The 25,204-nt window shown below is 46.1% G+C and overlaps 1 protein-coding gene across 3 annotated transcripts in view; it reads left to right on the plus strand.

Moving 5' to 3' along the window:
- The window catches only part of Fam81a (family with sequence similarity 81 member A), a 54,375-nt gene that overhangs the window by 25,831 nt on the left and 3,340 nt on the right, over positions 1 to 25,204 (plus strand). For 2 of the 3 annotated variants that reach the window (XM_041679599.1, XM_041679598.1), the window contains exons 4-8: positions 9,643 to 9,761; positions 15,686 to 15,815; positions 18,245 to 18,351; positions 21,802 to 21,937; positions 23,980 to 24,175. In XM_041679599.1, the coding sequence (XP_041535533.1) occupies positions 9,643 to 9,761; positions 15,686 to 15,815; positions 18,245 to 18,351; positions 21,802 to 21,937; positions 23,980 to 24,175 (688 nt within the window). The remainder of the gene's footprint in view (positions 1 to 9,642; positions 9,762 to 15,685; positions 15,816 to 18,244; positions 18,352 to 21,801; positions 21,938 to 23,979; positions 24,176 to 25,204) is intronic. The other variant, XM_041679600.1, reaches the window with a different exon arrangement.

Consider the following 25,204-nt stretch of genomic DNA (forward strand, 5'->3'; position numbering starts at 1 on the left):
CCTTTAACATGAGCCGTTTTCACTCCCCAGAAACTAAGTCCTGTGCATTGTTGGCGAGCCTCTTCTTGGTGATAAATATACTCTTCCCTGCCAGTCTGAGGGCTGGGAGGAACAGCTTGGATGCCCCCACAAGTCCCCTTAGGGCGTTTGCTCTGTTTTTGGCTTGTGGGGAGCCATGCAATGGAATCTGTTATCTGGTTGGTTCGAATCCACGGACCCGCATCTTGGTTTCTACAAGCTCAGACTTCATGGTGTCCTGCCGGCTTGGGGCATTGACTTTGACTTAGCTGGGTATGGAAAGCCCAGTCAAGCCCACATGCAGCAAAGTAGACTGTACAGTTTAATGATTTGCAATCAGAGTATTGGAGTGTGGTGTTGGACTTTATTGACATGTCAGATCTGAGGGGAGGCAGGGGAGCTACTGAGTTGTGTGAGTGACAGGCAAGAGCACCCAGCAGCACCAGTGGGGCGAGAGATTTGGTTCCTGGGCTTCATGTATTACCTGACAAGGGAATTCTAGCCTGCGGTTTTGTGTGCTGGCTCTAGTCTAATCCCTGTTAGGGGGATTTGGGGATTGATTATCACACCCCCCCACAAAAGATTGGAGGTAGAGGACCCCGAGGATTGGACCTAGGTCCTTGCACATGTGAGGTAAGCGTTCTGCCGCGGACCTATGTCCTCAGCCCTCCAGATGCATGTTGTTGTTATTGGTTTCTTCTGCATATATGTCTGCATCCCATGCCTGGTGCCCACAGCGGCCAAAAGAGGGCATCAGATCCTAAGTAACTGGAGTTCCAGATGGTTGGGAGCCTCCATGTGGGTTCTGGGAAGAAAACCCTCCCCTAGAAGAATGGCCGCTGCTCTTAACCACTAAGCCTTCTCTCCAGCTCCCAAACTCATGTTGCTTTTACCCTGCCCATTAGACTTGACTCACCAAGAGGAGAGAAACAAGACTGAGTGTTCATTAGCCGTTCATCCCGTTGACAGAGCATTTTACATTTTGAGTACTAATTAATTTTTTTTAGCATTTTATAATTTTTAGAGAATTTTAGACACGAGTATTATATTTACATATCATTTCCACCGCACCTTTTCCCTTCTCCAACTCCTCCTATGTCACACCCACTCGGTCTAACTTCATGACTTTTTCTTCAGTTATTACTGTCACATATCCATAAGTGTGTGTGCACGCATACATATATGTGTACAAGTATATGCATAAATATTACCTGTTGAGTCCATTTAGTGTTGCACAAATTAATTTTTAAAATAGCGTATAGTTTCTATGTTGTCATATGTATTTTAAATTTTTTATTACATTTATTTTATTTTTATTATGTTTATATATACATATGTGGGGATCAGAGGACAACTTTCAGAAGTCTGTTCCTTCCTTCTACCATGCAGGTTTTGGGAATCAAACATAGGTCATCAGGCGTGGTGGCAAGCATTTTTACTCACCAAACTATCTCCCTTTTCCAACTATATATATGTAATAATATATAATTATACATAATAATATGTATATTGAGACAGCACCTTATATAACCCAGGGTAGCCTTGAACTCCCTAGGAAACAAAGGATAATCTCGAACTTTTAGTCTTCCTATTGCCATCTTTAGATTACTGGTGTTACAGGTAGGTGTCACCAAACTTTGTTTCTATGATGGTAGGGATTGAACCTGGGACTTTATACTAGGCAAACACTCTACCAACTGATCTATATCCCAACCCCTGTCTCCTATACATTTCAGTTTGCCTGAGTTCATCTTCGAGGTCCTGATCACCATAGAGACTATGACAATCTGTGAGCCTTCCACCTGGAAGAGCAGGCCTGAACCATACAGCTAGGAGCTACATTCAGTGGTAGTGGATTTAGGGTAAGGCAGGAACTGCTAGAGTGGCAGGAGCTAGCATGTTTACCCAGAGATAGAAGGTTCTCCCTTAGCCCCACACGACACTCCAGTGAGCATGTGGGTGGTGAAGGCTAAGTAACCATAGCAACACTAGCTTATATCGGTGAGCATAAGACAATGGGATGGAGAGTAGCTATAGGGCTATTTAGAAAAGATGGTTACATTGGGACTGAAAACAGCAGACGACAGCCAGGCTGGAATGGAGGAGAGACCCAGGGGCCTGTGCCAGAGGCAGAAAGGGGTAGACTGAGGACCAGCCAGCAGCCTGGAGGGCCGTGAGGTGAAGGAAGGGGCCACTCAGAAGCCTTGAAGCCAGGATATGATGTTTGGGTTTGGCTTTTAAGGAGGCTTGGAGGATAAGGGTACTAATACAACTTGATGGTCTGAGTTTGGTTCCTTGAACCCACAGGGTAGAAAGAGAGAACCCATGCCTGAACCTTGTCCTCTGACCTTCATAAGTTCACCATGACAGATACATACACAGTGTATTATGTATATATACGCACAATTTTTTTTAAAGCCATCATGTAGAGGTTTTTTGGTGTTGTTGTTGTTGGGGGTAGGGGATCGCAGTGTTTTGGTTTTTTTTTTTTTTTTTTTTGAGTTGAGTGTCTTGTTATGTAGTCTAGGCTGGTCTGGAACTCACAATTCCACCCCAACTCCTAAGTAGCTAGGATTATAGTTGTGTGCCACCACACCTGTCTTCATTACTTTTTTTTTTTTTTTTTTTTTTTTTTTTTTTTTTAAATATTTATTTATTTATTATGTATACAATATTCTGTCTGTATGCGTGAAGGCCAGAAGAGGGTGCCAGACCTCTTTACAGATGGTTGTGAGCCACCATGTGGTTGCTGGGAATTGAACTCAGGACCTTTGGAAGAGCAGGCAATGCTCTTAACCACTGAGCCATCTCTCCAGCCCTGTCTTCATTACTTTTAAATGCTAGAGCAATTCATTCATATTCATGGTGCTGAGGATGCGTTAGTAGATAATCAAATAGACGGACTTTCCCCTGGTAGAGCTTACAGATGGACACGCGCTGGCTACTTGAAAGAAAAAGGTTGTTCGGGACCAAGAGTAGAAGCGAAGGGCCTGGGCACAGAGCTCAGAGGTAGCATGCTTGCCTGGCTTGTCCAGACTTCAGGTCTGATCTCCCTAGGAGGCAGGAGGCAGGCAGCAGCTCCCAGATAAGTAGAGCTGTAACAGCAGCAGTTCAGCTTCGGGAGCTGCTGCAGATGTGGAGACTATTGGGTAGATTTGGAGTTATTCTGAAGGTAGGGATGACAGAACCTTCTGCACGCTGGAGGGAGAGACTTCCGTTTGGGATTTGAGAGGTTTTGAGGGGCCCGTGATGAAACTAAACACCAGGTGGAACTAAATACCAGAAAAATCCATTCCACATATCAAGCTGGACCTGGAAAACTTCAGCCTCTGCTTGGGTGAAGAGTCAGGCAGGGAGGTCCCACCTGATGAAGCGCGGTTCCGTGTGGCGGGGCCTCTCTCTGCTGCGTGTTCATTTTTAAATCCCTTTCCGTCTAGGAAGAGGTGGAGACAGAGACTCGTAGAGACCTCTCTGCAGCCAGTTCCTAAGCAACTCTGAGGGCCTGGACTGTCTCCGTGTGTGCATAAATGCTATTACGTGACGACTCCCACAGAGTCCATACTCAGTGCTAGCTTTGGGGAAGGGAGCTTCTTCAGTGATTGCCCATGTCTTGGGAGAAAAAGACATGTGTCTATCAAGTTGGCTGGCCTCTTCTCTCTTGGAGTGGGAAACGTCTTTGTCTGAAGGACTTGGCCGTATACTTGGCCACTCTGGAGTCATTGCTGCTATAACCCTGTCTCCTAAGGGCACATCTGATAATCTGCACAGACCAAAGACAGCTTCTCAAACTGACAACGAAGGACAATTCATGTTTTGCCAAAGGCCAAAAGCGACTTAAACTAAAAGTTCCGAGATGGCAGATTAGGGCACCTTTCTTACATTACTGGGCTTCTGCGGTTTTGCTCAAGAATTTCTTTAAACAACAGCCCTCTAATGGTCTCCGTCTTCACGTAAACGTTTAGTCTTGTGAATATGGTGTAAAGCTCAGATGTTTCCCCTGGATTCTTCACAGCATTGTTAATGCTGTGCCTCCTTCAGCTGCATAAGAACTCTAAAAGTTAATGTACCTTTTCATCTCTAAGCTGTAAAAGAAAAGCCGCATCCTTTTCTTCCCTGATTATAAACACAATGTGGGAAATACAAGGGGAATCTGCTGATATAATAAGGAAGATGTTAACATTGCCCTATTTTACAAGGTTCTTAGCTCACAGCGGGAACCAACCTGTGTGTTTATTTTATACTCTTTCTTCTTGTTCACTATTTAACTCTACACAACACACACATCCTTTTTTTTTTTTTTTGAGGCAGGGTTTCTTTGTGTAGCCTTGGCTGTCTTAGAACTCACTCTGCAGAGCAGGCTGTCCTTGAATTCATAGAGATCTGCCTGCCTCTGCCTCCCGAGTGCTGGAATTAAAGGTATGGACTACCACTGCCCAGTTTCCCCTTGTTCTTAAAATTCTCTATGACAGCCAGGCATGGTGGCGCATCCCTTTAATCCCAGCACTTGGAAGACAGAGGCAGGTGGATTGGTATGAATTGAGGCCAGTCTGGTCTACATAGCGAGTTCTAGCTAGCCAGGGCTACATACTGAGAGCGGTCCCTAAATAAACAAATTCGGAGATACCCTTTTTGAATCGCCTCGTGTTTGCGTAAAGATGCAACGTCTGTAACAGATGCTGTGGATGTCATGCGTAAAAACATCTTTATGCAGCAGTTTTATCATTTTTACTTTAAGATTAATTCTAAGAAACAGAATTACTTGGTCAAAATTTTGACCAATATGGAATTTTGACTACATCATCAAACATACCTCTTGGATTTTTTGTTGTACTTTTGGATTATAATTAAAATACTTCATTTTTAATTTATTAAAAATAAGCGTATGTATGTGTGTACATGTTCATGCATGTGTATGTAGAGTCAGAGGTTGACATGGATTTTTTTTTTCTGAATCCATCTCTGTAGTGATATTTTGTTTGTGATTTAACAAATAAAGCTTGCCTGAAGATCAGAGTGCAGAGCTAAGCTACTGGTTAGCATAGAGGCCAGGAAGTGGTGACACCTTTAATTCCAGCACTTGGGATGCAGAGGCAGACAGATCTCTGAATTCAAGGCCAGCCTGGGCTACACATGATTGATTCTGTCTACTGTCTAAGAGAGAAATAGAGATCACACAAAGGTGCCCCCAGCCCTTGGGATCACACACCTTTAATTCCAGCACTAGGTAGGGGGAAACAGGAAGGGATATGGCTGGGCAGAGAGAGGAATATAAGGCAGGAGGAGACAGGAGCTCAGATGCAGTCTGAGGATTCACAGAGATGGATGCAGTCTGAGGTTTTGAAGAGACAGCAACAGTAGAGATAGAGATAGGATTCATAGAGACAGGGTCACCCCCTTTGGTCCAGGTGTTGGTAGAGTTAAGAACTCTCTAGTTTTTGACTGCTCTGCTTCTCCAATCTTTCAGCATTAACCCCTGTATCTGACTCTGGGTTTTATATTATTAAGAACAATTAGAATTCATGTTACCCATCTCTATCATAGTTGTGAGACATGGTCTCACCCTGAATCTCGAGCTCCACGGATCCTCCTGTCTTTGCCTCCCCAGGGCTGGGATCACAGCTTGTGTGGACACGCCTGGCTGTGACATGGTGTTGGGGACCCAGCCAGGGTTATTTTTCTTGCCTGGAAAGCACTTTACCAATGAGCCATAATAAGTAATGGTTTTTCTTTTCTCTTTCTTCTTTCTCTTTCTTTCTTTCTTTCTTTCTTTCTTTCTTTCTTTCTTTCGGTTGTTGTTTTTGAGACAGGGTTTCTTTGTGTAACAGTCTATCCTGGAACTCAATTTGTAGACCAGGCTGGCCCTGAACTCACGTTACCTCTACCTCCTAAATACTGGGTTAAAGCCATGTGCCACCACTGCCTGGCCTATTTTTTTTAAAGCAGATTTTGGGCTGGGTGTATAGGTAAGTATAGTACATAAGGCTCTGTGTTCAGTCTCCACTGTAGCAAATCAAGTGATAAAGCGTGGCCCTTAAGATTTTTTATTTTTATTTTGTTTTTTAGCTATTTTAGGCTCACAGCACAATGGAACAGAAAGCATTGAACGCTTCCATTAAGCCCCTGCCTTTATATCTAGCACCCCTGTCTCCTCAGCTTCCTCCAAGCCACACCCCCCTCAGCCACGCCCACTATTAGCATCCGCATCAGAGTGGTTTGGGATCTTTTAAAGTCACTACTTAGTTGCCAAGAAAGGTCTTGAATTTCTGATCTTCCGTCCTCCCGTTCCAGTGCTGGGATTACAGAGGGTTGCTGCCATGTCAGGTTTTGGAGGGGAACCTGCCCTGCCACTGCCACGCAGTGCTTGGATGATTGCAAGGCGTCCTGAGCACTATCTGCAGGCACTCTAGCAGCTGAACTCCAACCCCAGCCCACGCTGGATGGGTTCTGTTTCTCTGGTTACCAGAAATGTTGACTGTGTTTACTTATTTTAAGCACCTCTTTTGTGAATTCGTTTCCATTTTCTTTATTAAGGGTTAGAAAACCAAAGGGAAGCCAGAGTTTCTTAGCGTCTAATTGCGGTGCTACCCTAGGAGAGCCCTGTTAATCTTTTGCATCCACTTTCAGGCTCATTCCTTAGCTTTGTCCTTCTGGGGACAGGACCTGGGACTCTGCATGTGGAAGGGACCTTCTGGGTGACAAGTATGTACCCCGAAGGCATTTGAGCATCATGGCCTTGTGTCTTATTATTCTCAACAAAAGTTTGAAAAAGCCCAAACAGAAAGCATGAGTATTTTTCTCTCTTCACTGCTTCTAATAGGCGTCACTTCCCATTGAGCCCATTGAGAGAGAGAGAGAGAGAGAGAGAGAGAGAGAGAGAGAGAGCTCCACCAGTGCCTTTCATCAGTGGGAGAGTGCCAGAGACGAATTAGTCAGATCTGAAGTCTCCTTGCAGGAAAGTGCTCAGATGAGTAACATTTTGTCATTCATAGGTGATTGTAGCTGGTTCACATTTTTTTTTTCATAGAGCAGGTTCATTCATTAAAAATTAAGAACCTTAGGAAATAATGGATCTGGCAATTGCAAATTCCATTTTCAGTGCCAATGCAAATTACACTCCATTGTTACCAAACTGAACAAAGCCAGGGAAATAAGCCCCTATATTGGCACAGGAGGCAAGGGACACTGGTCACTCCATGCCTGCCTCCTCGCTAGCCACACTCTGTGCCACCTTCTTGAGCACCTTGAGAACCTGGACGGCACAGACAAGAGGGCCTGGCAGTGGTAGCGAATCCGGCAAAGTCACAGAGTGAGGCCTTACGTGTTGAAGAGGAGCCAGGCTCACTGCCTCCCTCTACGTGACTGAGCCAGTCTCTTACCCTATGAGGGAAGTGAGGAGACACTGTAGAGGCAGCTCCAGAGCAGAGACCAGCTTCACCTCTCAGCCTTTGGCTAGGACCTGGGCACTGGTCCCTTACTCTCTGTACCTCCAGCCCACTGATGCTTCCCCTATGTTCAGGAACTCCCACCAAGTACTCCAATGAGAAAGAAAGGCTGCGTCTCATCCAAAGGCCTAGTATCCAGAGGAGGAAAGTCATGTCTTCCAACAGAGGAAACCTGTGGGCCAGGAATAAAAGCAATTCACATATTCAGGCCCCGAGAGTGCAGTGTAAAACCTCTGCCTTGAACTTAGGAGTTTAGTGAGTTCCAGGAAAAAGTAGAAGGAACCTCAGAGAGGTGACAGTTAAATTCAAAATAGAACTGTCAAGAAGGGCAAATTTGGATGCAGCCAAGTGCCAAAACAGGAATGGCAGGGAAGAGAGGAAACATTAGTTACCTAGGCGAATTATGCATGAGTTGAAAAAAAGTTTAAAAAGTTCACCAAGCTCCGGGTTAAAGTGGGTTTTTAAAAGCAGAGTGGGGTTGTAGATACTGAAAAGATGGCTCTGGGGTTCCACTTCATTCAGTTCCCAGCACCTGCCTCAGTCTGATCATGGCCACCTATAACTCCAGTTCCAAAGCCCTGGAGACCCGAGTCTGGAGTTCATGGTGTTGCGCAATGCTTGATTGTGTAAAGATGTTCTGCATTTGTCTAAGTGTGTAAGGCATGTTGCTGTTCACCTTGCCTTACCTATGACACCTGGTTGATCTAATAAAAAGCTAATAGTGAGGGAGAAGATATAGGCAGGATTTCTAGACAGGAAGGGAAAGGAGGAGGAGGACGAATTTAGACTCAGAGAAGAAAGAAAAAGAGATGACAGGGAGACACCAGGGTCCAGACACACAGACTCGGAGTAAGCAGGGAAGTAGGACACACAGAATGAAGGAAAGGTAAAAAAAAAAAAAAATCCTTGAGGCAAAACATAGATGAATAAAAACAGGTTAAATAGTTAACAGAGCTGGTGGGACAAGCCTAAGCTAAGGCCAAGCATTCATGATTAATAATAAGTCTCCATGTCTTTATTTGGGAGCTGGTTGGTGGCCCCAGTAAAATTCCAGCTACACATGGGTACCCACACACGTGAGGCATAGGCTCCCACACACATACATAAATCAAAATCCAACAACTCAGTCATGTGCCACAAAGCAAAACTTAGTATATTAAAAATAAGAAATGTCCTACAGACTATCATAAGCCAGTACAGTGAGACTTAAGTCATAAAGACAGAGCCAGTGAGACAGATGAGCAGGAGAAGGCACTTGCCACAGTCCTAAAGACCTGAATTTGATCCCCAGCACCCATGTGGTAGACAGAGAATCGGCTCCTAAAAGTTGTATCCTGACCACACATCTCACTCACCACCAAATAAAATGTAATTTAAAATTGTGAATAAACAAAAACAACTCCCCCCCCCAAAAAAAATCTTAAAATAAACACGATTTTCATTGTATTTTCAGTTTTAGATTTTAGGACAGAATCTGGTGACGTCTCCTTGGCTAGCCTCAAATTCTGAATCCTCCTGCCTTAGCCTCCTGAGGGTTTGGATTACACACCTGTGCCACCAGGCCAGCCCTCTAGTGCTAAGTAATCCTTAGAAACCCAGACATCCTAAAATCAAAGAGAAATTCAAAGTGGAAATTAAAACAATGTAAAACAAAACAACAGGGGCTGTGAATGAATGGTGACATATGCCTGTAGTTCCTGTACTGTGGAGGCTGGGGCTGGAGGAGGGCAAATCGGAGGCCAGTGAGATGCTGTCTCAAAAGACAAATAAGTCTACACTCAGCTTAAGGCATAGCAGATATTGTACTGAAAATAAAATTTCTTCTATACTAAGGAAAAATAATAAACAAATCAAAGAGCATAGTTTTATTGGCGAATTAGGGTACTCTTAGTTGGGAGTTATACCTCTTTCTATGCCTCCTGGTTTTCTACGGTCTGCTGTGTACACTGCTAAAAAGAGAACCTTCTGCCAGCAGATCACTGTGAGTTCAAGGTCAGCCTGCATCTTCATAGCAAGTTCCAGACTAGCCAGGGCTAGCAGTGAGAACCTTAGTTTTAAACAAACAAAAAAACTCCCTTATAAAACAATGGGTGGCACACTCACGTACTTTCCCGAATTATGAAATGTTCCGAGGACAGCTGTGAATTTGCCAGTGACCCCGAGTGACCTTTATGTTGCCCAGGTTCTCCAGGAGCAAATCCGTGCCAGGGACAACATCAGCTATGGAACTAATTCTGCCTTAAAGACGCTGGAGATGCGCCAGCTCTCTGGCTTGGGAGATCTTCGAGGAAGAGTTGCGAGGTAGGTGTACCAGTTACTGCCCTCAAAGTGCCCCATGGAAGCGTCTTGAGAATGTAAGGGCTGTTTCGGCTCACAGTTCGCGGCCATCAGCTGGGGACCATGTCGGCGGGAGCATGAGGTGACTGTTCTCGCAGCATCCACAGTCAAGAAAGAAGCAGAGGGAGGTGACTGGTGTGCTAGGCTTCATTGTTTTCCTTTTTATTCAGCCTGGGACCCCAGCCCCACACTCCTGGTAGGTCTTCCCTCTTCAGTTGGTCCTCTCTGGAAACGCCCTTACAACCAGGCCCAGAGGTGTGTCTCCTAGGTGATTCACAGCAGGTGTTCAAATGTTGGAGACTTTTCTCTTTAAGAACAGTTTTTAGTTGGCTCTGAGATGGTCAGGGAGTAAAGAGCTTGCTGTAGAAGTTTGTTGGCCCGAGTTCCATACCAGCATCCTCATGAAGGTGGAAGGGTGGAAGGAGGGCACCAGCTCCAGAGTTGTCCTCTTCTCTACACACACGCACACATCACAACACAACACACACACACACACACACACACACTTCCTGAAGCTGGCCAGGTCTTCCTGGGAGGAAATGAACAGAGAGCGCCCTCTGCTGGCTGATGTCATTTGGTCATTGCCATTTGTCATGTATGGTCATTGAATCATGCCTTCTAAAATGTTCATCTTTGGTATAATTATTTTTGTTTTATTTACTGAAAGTATTGGATTTCATAGGCTGGAAAATTTAAGAAGTGTGTTTTTCTGTCAGCGTGGAAAGTGATTTTCTCTTTACTTGGGTGTGTTCCATGGACCCAGAGCCATAGGATTCCCTGGGATTTTTAAAAATGTATTTTATTGACAGTTGCACTCACGTATTTGCATGCGTGCATCTACGAAGTGTGTGTACCGTGGCACACGTGTGGAGATTAGAGGATCATTGCAGAAGCCGATGCTCTCCTTCCACCACACGAGTCCCGGGGAGCCCAAGTCTTAGGCTTGGCAGCACGTGCTTTTGCCCGTTGAACCATTTTCCTTGGCTCTTCCCTGGGACCTTGCTAGCAATGTCCGCGGTCGCCACAGCCTACTGCTGCTGAATTGGAGCCTGATTCTAATGAGATCCCTGGCTTCCGGGTGCACTGATGTTTAAGAATTGCTGCGAGAGGCCTGTCGCCCGGATTATGTTTAGCTGGCTGGGACGAAGTAGTCAGACTATGTGTGGGCCTCTTCTGCCCTCTGCTGCTGCCGAGAGCCAAGTACAAGTATGTAGCTAATACTTGGAGCAAAGAAGCATTTCCAGCCAGCTTGGGGTGACAATGAGCGCAGGTGACCCTGTGCACAGGACTAGGCTAAGGACAGGGACACACAGAGTCCAGGGCATCTTCAGAGCAGAGAGAGCCGTGTTAGGGTGTATTTGTGCAGAAACCTAGCGCCTTGTGTGTTGGGTATATGTGCTGGCAGCTGTTGGCTAAAGGTCAGGTAACGGTTGGAGGAGGGTTGTGAGGACAGGACGACGGAGACAGTGACCACTCTGCGGTGCTCTTTGTTACCGTTCTTTCTGTTTTATCTGTAATGTGCCCCTGTGTGCCTGAGTGTATTTATGCACCATGTGCATGCAGGGGCCTGTGGACATGAGAAGATATCAGCTCCTCTGGAACTCAAGGGACAGGAGGTTGTAAGCCACAGTGTGAGTGCCGGGGAGGGAACCCAGCTTCTCTACAAGAGCAGCGAGCACTCTTCACCGCCCAGCCACCTCTCCAGCCCCTTCTTTTTCTTTACTGGCAGTGGAAATGGTGTCTTGTTCTGTGGCTCTGACAGGCTTTGCATCCTGTCCTGCCTCCGTCTCCTGAGTGCTGGGATTGCAGGTGTGTAGCACCATGCCTGGCCTGTCTGTCATTTGCTGTTCTCAGCAGGATGAACCCCAGTCTAGTTTCCATAGTCTGACTCTTGGTGGTGGGCACCCCTGATCGCCTCACCTCTCCCTACCCTTGTCTTGCACCTTCAGCCACGCCCCATCCTTTGTAAGCCCGTTCTCTTACCTCTGGGCCTTGGCACGTGCTGTTCTCACGCTGAATACCTTTCCTCTTCCTCTTCTCCTCGTCCACCTGACACCCCCACTCCGCAGAGCGCCCCCTCCACTTAAGCTCCATCCCGTCACTCTGTTGTCTTCCTTACTGTCTTAGAGAGGGGCTCTATGTCATTCGCTTCTGGAGTCAAGTGCCTGGAGCCTGTTGAAAACAGTAGGTGCTCAATAAATGCATGTTAGGTGAGTGATTTGAGCTAAAAAAAAAAATTGCCGGGGTAGGACTGAAAAGATTTTGAGTTCTTGTTTGTGGAGTCCTTGTTTGGCTTTTAAAAGACTCCAAACTCAGAGAACAGCAGGACCTTAGAAGGGCTTGAGAGCCACAAGGTAGAGCAGGTGTGTGCGTGTGTGTGCGTGCGCGCTTGTGTGCGTGTGTGCGTGTGTGCGTGTGTGCGTGTGTGCGTGTGTGCGTGTGTGCGTGTGCGTGTGTGCGTGTGTGCGTGTGTGTGTGTGCGTGTGTGTGTGTGCGTGCGTGTGTGTGTGCGTGCGTGTGTGTGTGTGTGTGTGTTGGTTAGATTGTTTATACAGTGTAGCCTGACAGTCAGATAATGGTAGTCTCCATGCAGGAAGGGCTGAGCACCTCTTAACCTGAGAGCCTGGGTGCCTCAGCAGTTTCACCCCAGGATTCCAGGAGAGCCACTGGTCTTCTGTCCATGTTGGAAACCCGAAGAAGCCTGAGTGTGATGTCAGTGGGAGAGGAAGCAGCAGCAGCAGCAGCAGCAGCAGCAAGAGGGCAGATGACCTTGCTAGTAAGATGCAAAGGAAAGAAGGCAAAAAGCACTCCTTTAATCGGGGCTGCCTCAGGAAGGTGCCCCACACTTGGTGCAGGGGTCTTCTCACTTCTGATGGCCTGATCAGATCAACCCCTCACAGGGGTGTTCAGTGGCTGGATCCAGTCAAGATGATAACCAAGTTAACCACCGCACCACTGTGGTGCAGGTGGAGACTGAGGACGTGTGTCACAAAAGGCGGCTCTCTGTGCCTCACCCAACCGTGGAAACTGACGTCATCTTTCTGACGTTGTACCTAGACATTGAATTCTAGGGAAATACCTTCAGGAATCTTCCATTCTGCTTCAGCGTTTCATCAGCTTCTCCACCCAGCTTGCTCCTCCCCGTTAACAAACACCTCGGTTCCGAGCCCACCCGAAGTGTTTGTTAGAAGCACCAGATATTTTAGTTTTGTTTGGTGGCTATATCTGTCTTTCTCTCGGAAAGCTAATGAGACCTTGCTGAGATGAAGTCAAGTGAGACTAAAAGCTCTTTGGCAAGATTTCGGCTTTCGTGCGTTGATTACATAACTGTGTTGCAGAAGTCTAGCTTTTAAAGTGGCATTGCTAAATGACTAGGCTGGCCTGTCACTTCCTATTTGAATGTGTAGTTTTTATGGATCTATTAGTAATCAAGTTAACAGCAAACAGGTCCTTGCTTCTCGCTCGTTGATCTAGGTTAGGCAGGTTCTCCTTGAAGGGGAGGGACACTCCTCCTGCTCAGCACGGTGCACCTCACGTAGGATGTGGCCAGAGACTTTTCCATTATTTCTTGAAGAAAATCTCACTTTTAGCTTCCCGATTCCTACTGGAATGTTTGGTCCTGTGTTTGGCACGTTGTTTGTATTTCCCCAAAACTCGGTGGGCACTTCCTCTTTCTTCTCTGAGAGGTTCTGGGGTGTGTCTAGAGGCAGAGTGATAAAGGAAACACCCCTGTGCCAAGGCATAAGCTCCCCAAACCTGCAAATTGGGAATCAGAGTGAGTGGGAAATACAGGGACACACAGCATACTCCACCCCTTCCTCTCGTTCTCACTCCCTCTTTTCTTCCTCCCTCCCTTCCTCTGTCTCTCTATTGTTCTTTATTCTTGTTATATAATTTTATATTTTAGTCTTTATTTTATTAAATATATACTTTTCTGATAATTTTATTTATAGAGTTTTATGATATAATTTACACATAAGCAACAATGGGGCAGAGCAGCTGGCGAGATGGTTTAGACCATTTGCTGCTCTTTCAAAGGACCCCAGTTCATATCCCAGGATCCATGTCTATAACTCCAGCTCCAGGGGACCTGATACCTTCTTCCAAACTCTGCAGGAACTATACTCACATGGGCGCGCGCACACACACACACACACACACACACACACACACACACACACAGAGAGTTAAAAATAAAGCTTTAAAGCATGCAGTTCCGTGGGCTTTGGAGTATTCCCTGTGCAGCCATCACAATTAATCTCGGAACATCTGAACAATTCAATAAGAAGTCCCACGGTGTTTGCAGTCTCTCCCCATCCACCCCGTCAACCTCTATCCATGGCAACCAGAAAATTCTTTCTGTCTCTAGGATTTGCCTCTCTGGATGTTCCCTCTAAGTGGACTCATCCCTAACACACGGTTCTTTAAGAGCAGCTCCTTACACTTAGCACAGTGTTTTCAGGGGTCAGCTGTGAAGGTGTGTGGGTACATCATTACTTTCTGTGGCTAAGAGACACCACGTTTTGTTTCTTTATAAACTGAGTGGGTGTGCTGTTTCTACTTTTTGTCTATTATAAATAATGTAGCTGATAATATCGTTTATGGAGGCCTTGTATGTTTACATTTTTAAAGATTTATTTATTTTTATTTTTTGTATGTATATGAGTATTTTGCTCGCATACATGTATATGTATCATGTGTGTACAGTGCCTATGGAGACCAGAAAAGGGTGTCAGGTCCCCTGGAGCTGGGGTATGCAGCCCTATGTGGATGCTGGGAACCGAACTCCAGTTCTCTGGAAGTGTTCCTGACCACTGATCCATCTCTCCGGCCCCGAGGCAGCCTTTCACACATAGTGCGAGGTAGGGCTCCAACTTCATTCTTTTGCATGCTTAGTTATCATTCAACATCGTTAGTCAGAAGTCCATTCTATCCCTCACCAGGCTGTCTTGGCACCAGACTTAGAAATCACTGGGGGTAGGGACACGTGAGTTCCTTCCTCCTCCCTTCCCTTCCCCTGCCCACTTCCCTCTGTCATTGTGTGTGCACCAGAGGGGAAGCTCAGGCTTTAACTCCGGAGCCTAGCCTTTTGCTTTTGTTTTTGCTTTTAAACTTTGTGTATGTGTGTGTGTGTGTACGAGATAGATAGATAGATAGACAGACAGACAGACAGACAGATAGATAGAGATCTCCTTCCACTCTGTGGGTTCTGCAGATTGAAGTCAGATTCTCAGACTTAAGCATTTTCCCCATGGATCCCTCCTGCTGGCCCCAAACTCTCTGTATGTGTGTGTGCGCGCACAAGTGTATTTTTAGGTACATAGACACGCACCCACCATGGTGCCAATGTGGAAGGAAGTCAGGGAACAACTCTTGGGGGTTGGTTCTCTTCTGCCACTTGGTGGGACCCTATGATTGAATTCAGGTTCTTGTGTCTGGACACACATCCCTCTTTCCTATGAGTCATCTCACTAGCCACTTTCAAACAAAACACCAGGATCCCTGCTGGCCTTGGCTTACCAAGTAGGTTAGATTGGCAGAGCCCAAGAGGTCCACCCGTCTCTGCCTTCCCCCTTCTGTGCTTACAAGGGCACACTGTCTCATCCGGTATCTGTTGAGGCCCGAGTATTGGATCTCCTGGAGCTGGAGTTGTAGACTGTGGTGAGCTTCCTGACATGGATGTCGGGGACTGAGCCCGGGACTTCTGCAGGAGCTGCTGAGGATCAGACTGTTCCTCGTGCTTTACTGTCTGAGCCTTCTCCACAGCCCAGTAGCACAGTTTCTGAGGAGGCCTTGCATCTCCCAGTGCGTGTTATAGGATGAACTAGCAAGGCAGCTACTTCATGTGCTTTTCAACTTTAATGGGTGTGCGTTGTTTGCCTGGATAGGTGCGACGCCAGCATAGCCAGACTCTCGGCAGAGCATAAGACGACCTACGAAGGCCTCCAGCACTTGAACAAGGAGCAGCAAGCAGCCAAGCTGATCCTGGAAACAAAAATCAAAGATGCAGAAGGACAGGTATGGCTGGGACAGAAGAAGAGTGAAGAAACCGGGAGTTTGTTCTCCGCTAAGAACAGGGTGCTGCTTGGTTGTAGCCAGAGCAGCCAGTCCCAGTCCCCAGTGTGGGTTTATGCAAATCATCGGCTCTTTCTGTCTCCCTTCCCTCTGTCTTGCTGGCATGGCCCTTCATGAATCTGGCAGCCAGATCGTGGAGAGATTTTGGTACAGTGCCAATTTAAAGTTTTTTCCCCCTGACCCCAGACATTCTAAACGATATTCCCCAGTCTGCTTCTTGCACAGGTGAGTGACCCAGCGTAACGTTGCAAGCTGTTTATCCCAGAGTCTGATGCGGGAAATACATTCTTTACTGACTTTCTTTACATGTAATGGGACTCATTGTGTGTGCAGACTCATCACGTGGTCTCAGTTAGGCCAAAGCTGGAGAGTGAGCTGGCAGGAGAATCTTAGGGTGTTTCACCTTGAAATTTATAATTTCCTTCACAAGGCAAAACTCTCAGCATTTCACCAGTATGTGGTGTGTGTGTGTGTGTGTGTGTGTGTGTGTGTGTACATGAGTGCAGGTGTCCCCAGAGGTCAGAGAAAAACAGAGGCATCTGGGTAATTTACTAGATAAAAAAATACTTACCCCTTCACCTCTCTTCAGCAAGGAACCAAAGCTACTTATGTTAAAAAACAGAAAACAAAGAAAGCCAAGGGTATTATAAGACTTTGAAAGGCAGGCAGGCCTTTTGTTGTGGTGGTGGTTGTTTTGTTTTGTTTTTTCTTTTAAGATGAACGGGGCTTGCTTTACAGCACAGGCCTACAACCCCAGATACTATGGGGGCTGAGGTAGAAGGATCCCACAATCAAGTCATGGATGAATTAAAGAATGAGCTAGACCAACCTGAGCAATCTAGGTATCTCAAAATAAAAAGTAGAGACAGATGGTTCAGTGGGCCGAGGTCCTCGCAGCCAAGCCTAATGACTGGAACCCAAGCTGTGGAACCCACGTAATGGAAGGACAGAGCTGACTCCTGCACGTTGTCCTCTGACCGCCACACATGAGCTATGGCGTGTACACATCTACATGCATACACATAAAAGAAATGAACATTAAAGAAGTTTAAAGACAAGGCTAAGACTGAGTGTTTTCCCAGTGTTTACAAAGCCTGAGGTTCAGTTCCTAGTACCAGGGTGGGGAAGGTGGGGGTGAGTGGGGGATGGATAGGATGGAGGTGGGTGGGCGAGAACAAGATTGTTACACAAGAAGAAATGCTTTCTGGTGTCCGCAGTGGGTACCACACAGAGATCCACCAAAAGAGGCATTGTTGTTTGTTGTTGTTGTTATCGATCCAGATCTTACAAATATCATGACTCTTTAAATAAGGAGTGTTGAACAACATTTAACATTTGGAAAATGTGATCATTTCATACAGGGCTAGTTTAACTTTAAATTGTGCTGTAAACAAAACCCAAATAAACACCAAGACCACAGTAGGTAATGGAGAAAGGAGTAGAGGAATCTAGCTCACACAGTCTGTTCTCCGGGCTTCAGTGGACAAGGAGGTCCACCTGGAACCTTGATGCATTTGTAAGCCATAAAAATCACACCCTCCATGACTGGCAGCCATGGTGCTGGTGGAATTCCAAGGTAACGATGGCGGCACATGACTGCTGGTAGAGGTGCCAGCCTTGGGCAGGAGTTGGGCTTGCCCATTGGAGAACTGTGGAGTTTAGCACTCATTGCATGATGAATATTTTGGTAGTGCCCCCTGTCTTGAGTTTCGCTGGGTGTGTATGTGACTAGGTAGACGGTGTCATAGTTAAAGTGCCCATGAGCACAAGCCAAAGCACCTGTGTTTGGATTTGCAGCACCCACCTAAAAGCTAGACACTGTGGGGACTAGAGAGATGGCACAGCAGTTAAGTGCCCTTGTTCTTCCAGAGAACCTGAGCTCAGTTCCCAGGACCCACATAAGACCTCACAATTGTAACTCCAGTCCTAGGGAATCTGACACACTCTTCTGACTTCCTCAGGCACAAGATATACATTTGGAGTACATACATTCAGGCAAACACTCACACACATAAAATAATCTTTTAAAAACGTTTAAAAAACCTGGCGGCCACTGTGGTACACCCAGAACAGCCATTCTAGCCAATAGGTGAGCTCCATGTTCAGTGAGAGACCCTGCACCAAAAGATAAAGTGGAGAATGATTGAGAAAGACAACTCCTATTGACCCCTGGCCTCCAGGTGTACATGTGTGCACATGCACACACATGTACACATACATACACACACACACACACGTGGAAAGAGGAGGTGAAATGGACTTAGAAAAGTGACTTTTAATGCCATTGGCCAGCATAGAGCATGTGGCATGTCTTCTGAAATGGTCCCTGAAGGCATGATGTGAGATCTTTATAATCCAGTCTTCTTTTCCAGATTTCTCAGCTTTTGAGCAGAGTGGACTTGTCCATCTCAGAGCAGAGTACCAAACTGAAGATGTCCCACAGAGACAGCAACCACCAGCTTCAGCTCCTAGATACTAAGTAAGTCATCAGCTTGTAAAAGGGTTTTTCTCAAGTTCTTTCTGAGTTTGTGAAATTCACCTTTTCTCCCTCTTGCTTTGATTTTAAAATATAATGTTTAAATTTTGCCTGTCTTAAAGATTTATTTTTATTTATGTCTGTGTGAATATGTGCACATGAATGCAGTGCCTACAGAGGCCACAAGAAGGCACTGCGTCCCCTGGAGCTGGAGGTGCAGGGGGTTGTGAGCAGCTATATATGGGTGCTGGGAACTGAACTCCCATTCTCAGGAAAAACAGCAGGCACTCTTAACTGCTGAGCCATCTCTCTTGCCCACCTCTTGGTTTTTATTTATCACACAGAGTGAAAACAATATTGAAAGCTAAAAGAAAAGGTTTCCATATGGCATATTGCCACTTTTCCTTCATAATCACTGCTTCTAGCAGTTGGATGATGGTCCATCTCTTCATTCAATGTGTATTTGGCTTATTTGTTATGTTTTGGTGTGTATATGTGCTATATACATGCGTGTATATTGCGGGGGGTGAGACAAATGGGTGCCTGAGTGTGTGGAGGTAAGGGTCAGCATCGGGCATCTTCCTCTATCTTGTTCCACCTTCCTTTTTGGAGGCAGAGTCTCTCACTGATTCTGCCAGATTAACCGGCCAGCGAGACTCTTATTCCATCTCCCCATTGCTGGCACTAGAGAAGCAAGCCATCATGTCTAACCTTTTACATGGATTCTAGGCATCCAAACTCTGGCCCTCTTGTTGGTGCAGTGAGCACTTTACCCATGAGTCATCTTCCCTCCCCTAGTATGTGTTCGCTGAGCACTTCCCTAGAGGCCACGGGTCTAGTAATGAAGAAGAAGACAAAATAAAACAGACCTTGTTTTTAATCCTGTAGGGTCTACAGTTTAGGGAGCTGATGGCCAGGTGTCAGATAAGGGCTTGACTAGGGTGCTCTGTGTTATTATTAATGGTGCTTCAGGGGGTAGGTATGTGGTTATGTTAGGTTAAATAATGATTCCCCCAAATTCTCCATGTGAAGATGCTTGTTAGCTTTTAGGGAAAGGAACTTGATCGTGCGACCAAATATCTTCATCTGGGATTGTAGTTTAGGAGTAAAGTGCTTGCCTAGCATGAGTGAGGCCATAGGTTCAATCCCCAGTATTAGAAAAACATGCCTTAAAAAAAATCTGTGTGTGTCGTCACACACATGTGCATACCATGGTATAGGTGTTGAGGTCAGACTATAACATGGGGCTTTAGTTCTCACCTTCCACTTTGTTTGAGAGAGGGTCTGTGGTTGCTGACCACTGTGTACTCCAGGCTAGATGGCCTGAGAGTTTCTGGGGTTTCCTGTCTGTTTCCCATCATGCCATAGGAGTGTTGGAATTATAGACCACCTCTGGCTTTACATGAGTTCTGGGGCCCAGAACTCGGGTCCTCATGCTTGCACAGCAAAGACTTTACCTGCTGAGCCCTATTCCTAGCCCCCATAAAGAAGGTTTTTAAATGAGTAGGTCATCCAAGCATGCCTGACGTCATCACTAGAGTCCTGGGAGGAAGGCACTGGTAAAGAATAGCAAATCCTGGCAAGGCTGACTTCTAGGGAAGTGTGACTGGTTGACACTTGCCTCTTCTAAGTCCTGGTGGTGGCCAGTGTCTCAGTCTGTACAGATAGCTGTATTAATTCAGCTACAGGATGGTTCAGTGTTCTGTGGTCAGTGTTCCAGAACAGACAGGGCAGCTCTGACGACTCAGTGTGGAGCCTCTCCAGTTCCAGTCCTTGCTCTTCCCCAGCTGCTACAGAGGGAAAATCCAGACAACAGCTCTGTTGTGAAGACGTGACCAGAGCCATGTTCTTCTCTCACTTTGTGCACTGCCAGTCACCTGACTTACTGGTGCACTGTGCTGTAACTGTCACTTCTTTCATTGCTGTGACCTGAAAAAAGCAACTTAAGGAATGAAGATGACAGTTTGGCTCACAGATTGTGGGGATACCATCTACCATGGTGATGAACATGCGGTAACAGGGGCATGAGGTGGCTAGTCTCATTGAATCCATAGTCAGAGGCCAAAAAGATGAATGATGGTGCTCAGTATACTCCCCCCCCCTTTTATTCAATCTGGGACCCCAGTCCATAGGATGGTGTTTTACACATTCAGAGTGGGTCTTTCATCTTCACTAAATTCCCCTGGAATCACCCTCACACACAAGGTGTGTCTCCTACGAGATTCCAAATCCAGTCAAGATAATACAGTAGATTAACCATCACATACACCTAGCTGCAAGGGAGGCTAGTGCATGTGATCTCTGGCTCGGCATCCATGTGCTCCAGTGACATGTGAAGACTCCTTATATAAGAAAACAAAAAATAGCCATTTCAGAACAATTAGTTACTTTAATGGGTGTTCAATTATTTAAATAACATATCTACACCTATCACACACCTACATATATCTTTATATATTCTATGCTTTCATTACATGTTAATATAAATAAGAAGAAAATGATTAAGGGAAGTAGCATGCATTGGCAGTTCTTTTAAGCATTGTGGAAGGGAGGCCTCTTGAGGAATGGAATGTTGTAAGGGTACTTTCCATTTTTCTCTTTGATTTTTTTTTTTGAAACAAAAGTCTCAAGTAACCCCAAGCTGGCCTTGAATTCACTATGACCTTTAACTCCTGATCCTCTTGGTATTACCACCCAAGTTCTGGGATTGCAGTCATGTTCACTATGTAGTTTGTTTCCTCCTGGTTTAAATTAGGCTATGTCCATATGGGGAAAGAGCAATAGAAAACATGAGAGAGAAAGCAAGCCAGCCTCTAGTCCTGGGAGATGCAAGGAGGGGGAGTGCTGGTAGGGGGGAGGATTCTGGAAAAATGAGATGAAGGATAGTGTGTTCTCTGAGCAATGAGAACTGTGGACCCTTAGAACTGTAAGGGTTATTAGCCCCTGGCATCTCTACATTACTGTGTCACCTCAGTGCCTGCGCTGCCAGCTCTTATAGGTAGGAGCACCATCAGGTGGGTAGGAGCATCATCAGATGGGTAGGAGCACCATCAGATTGGTAGGAGCATCATCAGATGAGTAGGAGCATCATCATGGGTAGGAGTACCATCAGATGGGTAGGAGCACCATCATGGGTAGGAGCATCATCAGATGGGTAGGAGCATCATCAGATGGGTAGGAGCATCATCAGATGGGTAGGAGCACCATTGGATGGATAGGAGCACCATCGGATGGGTAGGAGCACCATCATGGGCAGGAGCACCATCAGATGGGTAGGAGCACCATCATGGGCAGGAACACCATCAGATGAGTTTCTGTTGTATGTTTCCATCCTCCACTCACTCCATGTGGCACATGGTCCTAAAAGAAGGTAATGCCATTCTCATACCCAAAACTGTTTACATCCAACTTCTTTACACACCTTTTCTTCCCTTTCTTTTATTTATGTTTTAGATTTAAAGGTACAGTCGAGGAGCTCAGCAACCAGATTTTATCTGCCCGGAGTTGGCTGCAACAAGAACAAGAACGGATAGAGAAAGAACTTTTACAGAAAATCGAACATCTTTCCTTGATTGTTAAGGAAAACAGTGTAGGTATTAATATTTTTGAATAATAGATACTGAGAGGGGGCCTGCAGTGTCTCACTAGCACCTAAGGACTCAGAACACGTTCATTTGGCACCATCAGAAGCTGTTCAGGCATTTCTGCCTTTGAGTAATTTCCACATTCTCCCCCCACCCAGACCCCGCTTCTTTCCCTTCTTCCTCTCCCATTCCTGTTCTGTTTCTCTTCCTTCCTTCGTTCTGGGGATCAAACTTGGATTCTCATACCTGCTATCTTAGTTCCTTTTCCTGTTGCTATGAGAAAATACTCTGCAAAGCATCTTAAGGGAGAAGAAATTTATTCTGGTCCATAGGTCAAGGGTCCACTTCGGGACGGCGAGGGAGTCAAGGTGGCAGGGACGCGACACAGCTGGTCATGTTGCCTCCACCACAGGAAGCAGAGAGGGGTGACTAAATGTCACTGCTCAGCTCTCTTCCCACTTACACAGTTCGGCGTCCCAGCCAGGGGATGGTGCCACCCACAAGGGTTGGTTCTTCCCAACTCAAGCAAATCAAAATAACCCCCCACAGGCACACACAGAGGCCTGACTACCAGTTAATTCTAGATTCTGTTAAATTGACAAATTAGTACTGGCCATCATATCTGCTGATCTTGAACTTTACCACCCAGCCAAAGCCCCCAGCCAAGCACCCGCCATTCCCTCTTCTTCATAGTCTTCATAAAGACGGGGAGTGCTTTGATTGATGTTGGTTAGCAAAGGGCAAATTGAACAACTTCAGTTTATGGCTTTTGAGTCAAGACTTTAATGTGCCCAATTGTCTAGCACCCATTTCTAAATAAAGCCATCAGTCACCTACTTGAACTTGTTTTTCTGGGTTTTGTTTGTTGTTTATGTTGTGACCTACTTTTTGCTTTCACCAGTGTTGAGTGACTCGCTGTCCCTCCAGGTCAAGGCACAGTAACGCCAGTGTGCCTTTCCTCTCCCAGGGCAACGGATCAGAATTCACCATTTTCTTTCCATCTACTTCTGCCTCCACCCCCCTCTCTCAAACAGCTAAGGTTTGCAGAACTGCCAAAATATATATATATATATATCTTCAAAAAGTCGTGCATTTAAAACCAGCAGGTTTGGGAACTGGTGCTAGGCAGGCAAATTGTGCTGGGTTCTCTTTTCTCTCCCAGCTTCCTCCCATGGGGTTTTGACTGAGCAGAAGTGGCTGGTGCGGTTTGGTTTGCCGGTCTGACTGCTTGTTCTGGGTGCAGAGCCATTCACTGAGCTGTAGGTTTTCCATCAGAGCCATCACAGGAGTGTCGTCCTGTCACCCCTGACGAGAGCTTGGTGTCCCTAAAGCCTCTGGATGCAGAGTTTCACAAAACATAGTATAGGGGACTGCAAAGACAAGGAAGTATTCAGTTTTCCAAATATTTTCCCTGACGCTTCCCCTGCTTTTCTCAGGTCTACTCATTGTTGTGCCTTGATGCATCCTGATGCATTTGTGGAGTTCTGAGTCTGTGGTTTACGGATTGATGTTTGCATTGGCTTAGGCTAACAGTGAACCCTATGATAGCGGTGAAGTCATTAAGATGGAAGCCTACTTCTCGCTCGTGTAAAACAAATCCCGGTGTGTCTTTTCCAGGACAAACATGAGGTGTGGGCTTGTCAGTCTTCGGTGATCCAGAATTCTTTTAGGTTTGCTTTCTGCCAGGCTCAGAGAGTAGCGCTTGTCCCCACGGTGCCGGGTGGCTGCAAGAGTTCCAGCCATTGACTGAATGGAAAAGGGAGGAATTGAAGATCTCCAGCAAGTGTACTCTAACTTTGTCTGGAGGCAGTTACATGCGCTTGTTCTTATACCTCATTGGTTAGATCACATGACCACACCAAACTCAGGACACAGAAGAAAATGTAGATTTTTACTCTGAGTGGCCTTTGAGACTGGATACAGGATGGACAATGAGACACCATTGTGGTTCTGGTCCCTGCAGATGGTTAAGGGCTATGACCCATGTGAGACAAGACATATGCTCTTCTTTTGCAATGACCAAGTGTAATTCTTGTCGTGACCTTAGGGAGCCAGTGAAAGAGACATGGAGAAAAAGCTCAGCCAGATGTCAGCCAGGCTTGACAAAATCGAAGAGAGCCAGAAGAAGAACGTGGAAGGACAGAGAACGAAGCCGGAAGAGGAGAAGGTGCATGGACGGATCAGCAAACTGGAGTTACAGATGAATGAGGACATGAAGGAAATGAAAGCAGAGGTTAATGCTGGTAGGCCAAAACCCCACACAGCTCGCGTGGCCTCTTTAGCTAAAAAGCTGTTCACTGAGATTTCCCCTGAAACAGACTGAGCTTGATAGAAAAAAAAAAACCCAGTGAAACGTCCTTACTTTCTATTTTAAGTATCTGTGCAGTATTGAATGAAGATGCTAGCTAACTTACTTACTTATTATAGTACTGAGAATTGAACTTAGCACCTCACAGTCGCTAGGCAAGCCCTCTGCCAGGGAGCTATTCTCTCAGACCCAAAGTCCTAGTTCAGTTGCAGGTCTATGAAGCCTCTCCACGAATGCTTAACCTGCTTATGTTGGGCATTGTCTTTAGTGTCCCCCACTGATTTCTTTCCGTTCATGGCCAAGATCAATGCACCCTTGAGGTGCTATTGAGGGCTACTTCTGCACTGCTGCTGCCGTATGAACATGGAGGTGGTTCTCTCCTACTTTTTAAAGTCTTTTTTCCTAATCAAAATTTCTTTTAAAAGACCCGTTTTCTTCTCTCTCTCTCTCTCTCTCTCTCTCTCTCTCTCTCTCTCTGTTTCTCTCTCTCTCTCTTTGTGTGTGTGTACCCACAGAGGCCAGAGGGGATGTGCTAGATCTCTAGAAGCAGGAACAACAGGCACTTGTGAGCCACCTGATATAGGTGTGGGGATCTGAACTCCATTCCTCTGACAGAGCAGTACAGTGTGCTCGCTCACTGTCCTCGTGAGAGTTACTATTGCTGTGATGAAACACCATGACCCAAAGCAGCGTGGGGAGGAAAGGGTTTATTTGATTTATGCTTCCACATCACTGTTCATCACTGAACAGCAACCCAAGCAGGGCAGGAACCTGGAGTTAAGAATTGATGCAGAGGCCATGGAGAAGTGCTGCTTACTGTCTTGCTCTTCATGGCTTCCTCAACCTGCCCTCTTCCAGAACCCAGGACCACCAGCCCAGGGCTGGCACCGCCTGGAATGGGCTGGGCCCTCCCTCATCAATCACTAATTAAGGAAATGCCTACAGCCCAGTGGCATTGAGGGAT

The sequence above is a fragment of the Microtus oregoni genome, unplaced genomic scaffold, assembly GCF_018167655.1.
Source record: "Microtus oregoni isolate MIOR12 unplaced genomic scaffold, Mior012 000032F_ref0000030, whole genome shotgun sequence".
Taxonomy (NCBI): Eukaryota; Metazoa; Chordata; class Mammalia; order Rodentia; family Cricetidae; genus Microtus; species Microtus oregoni.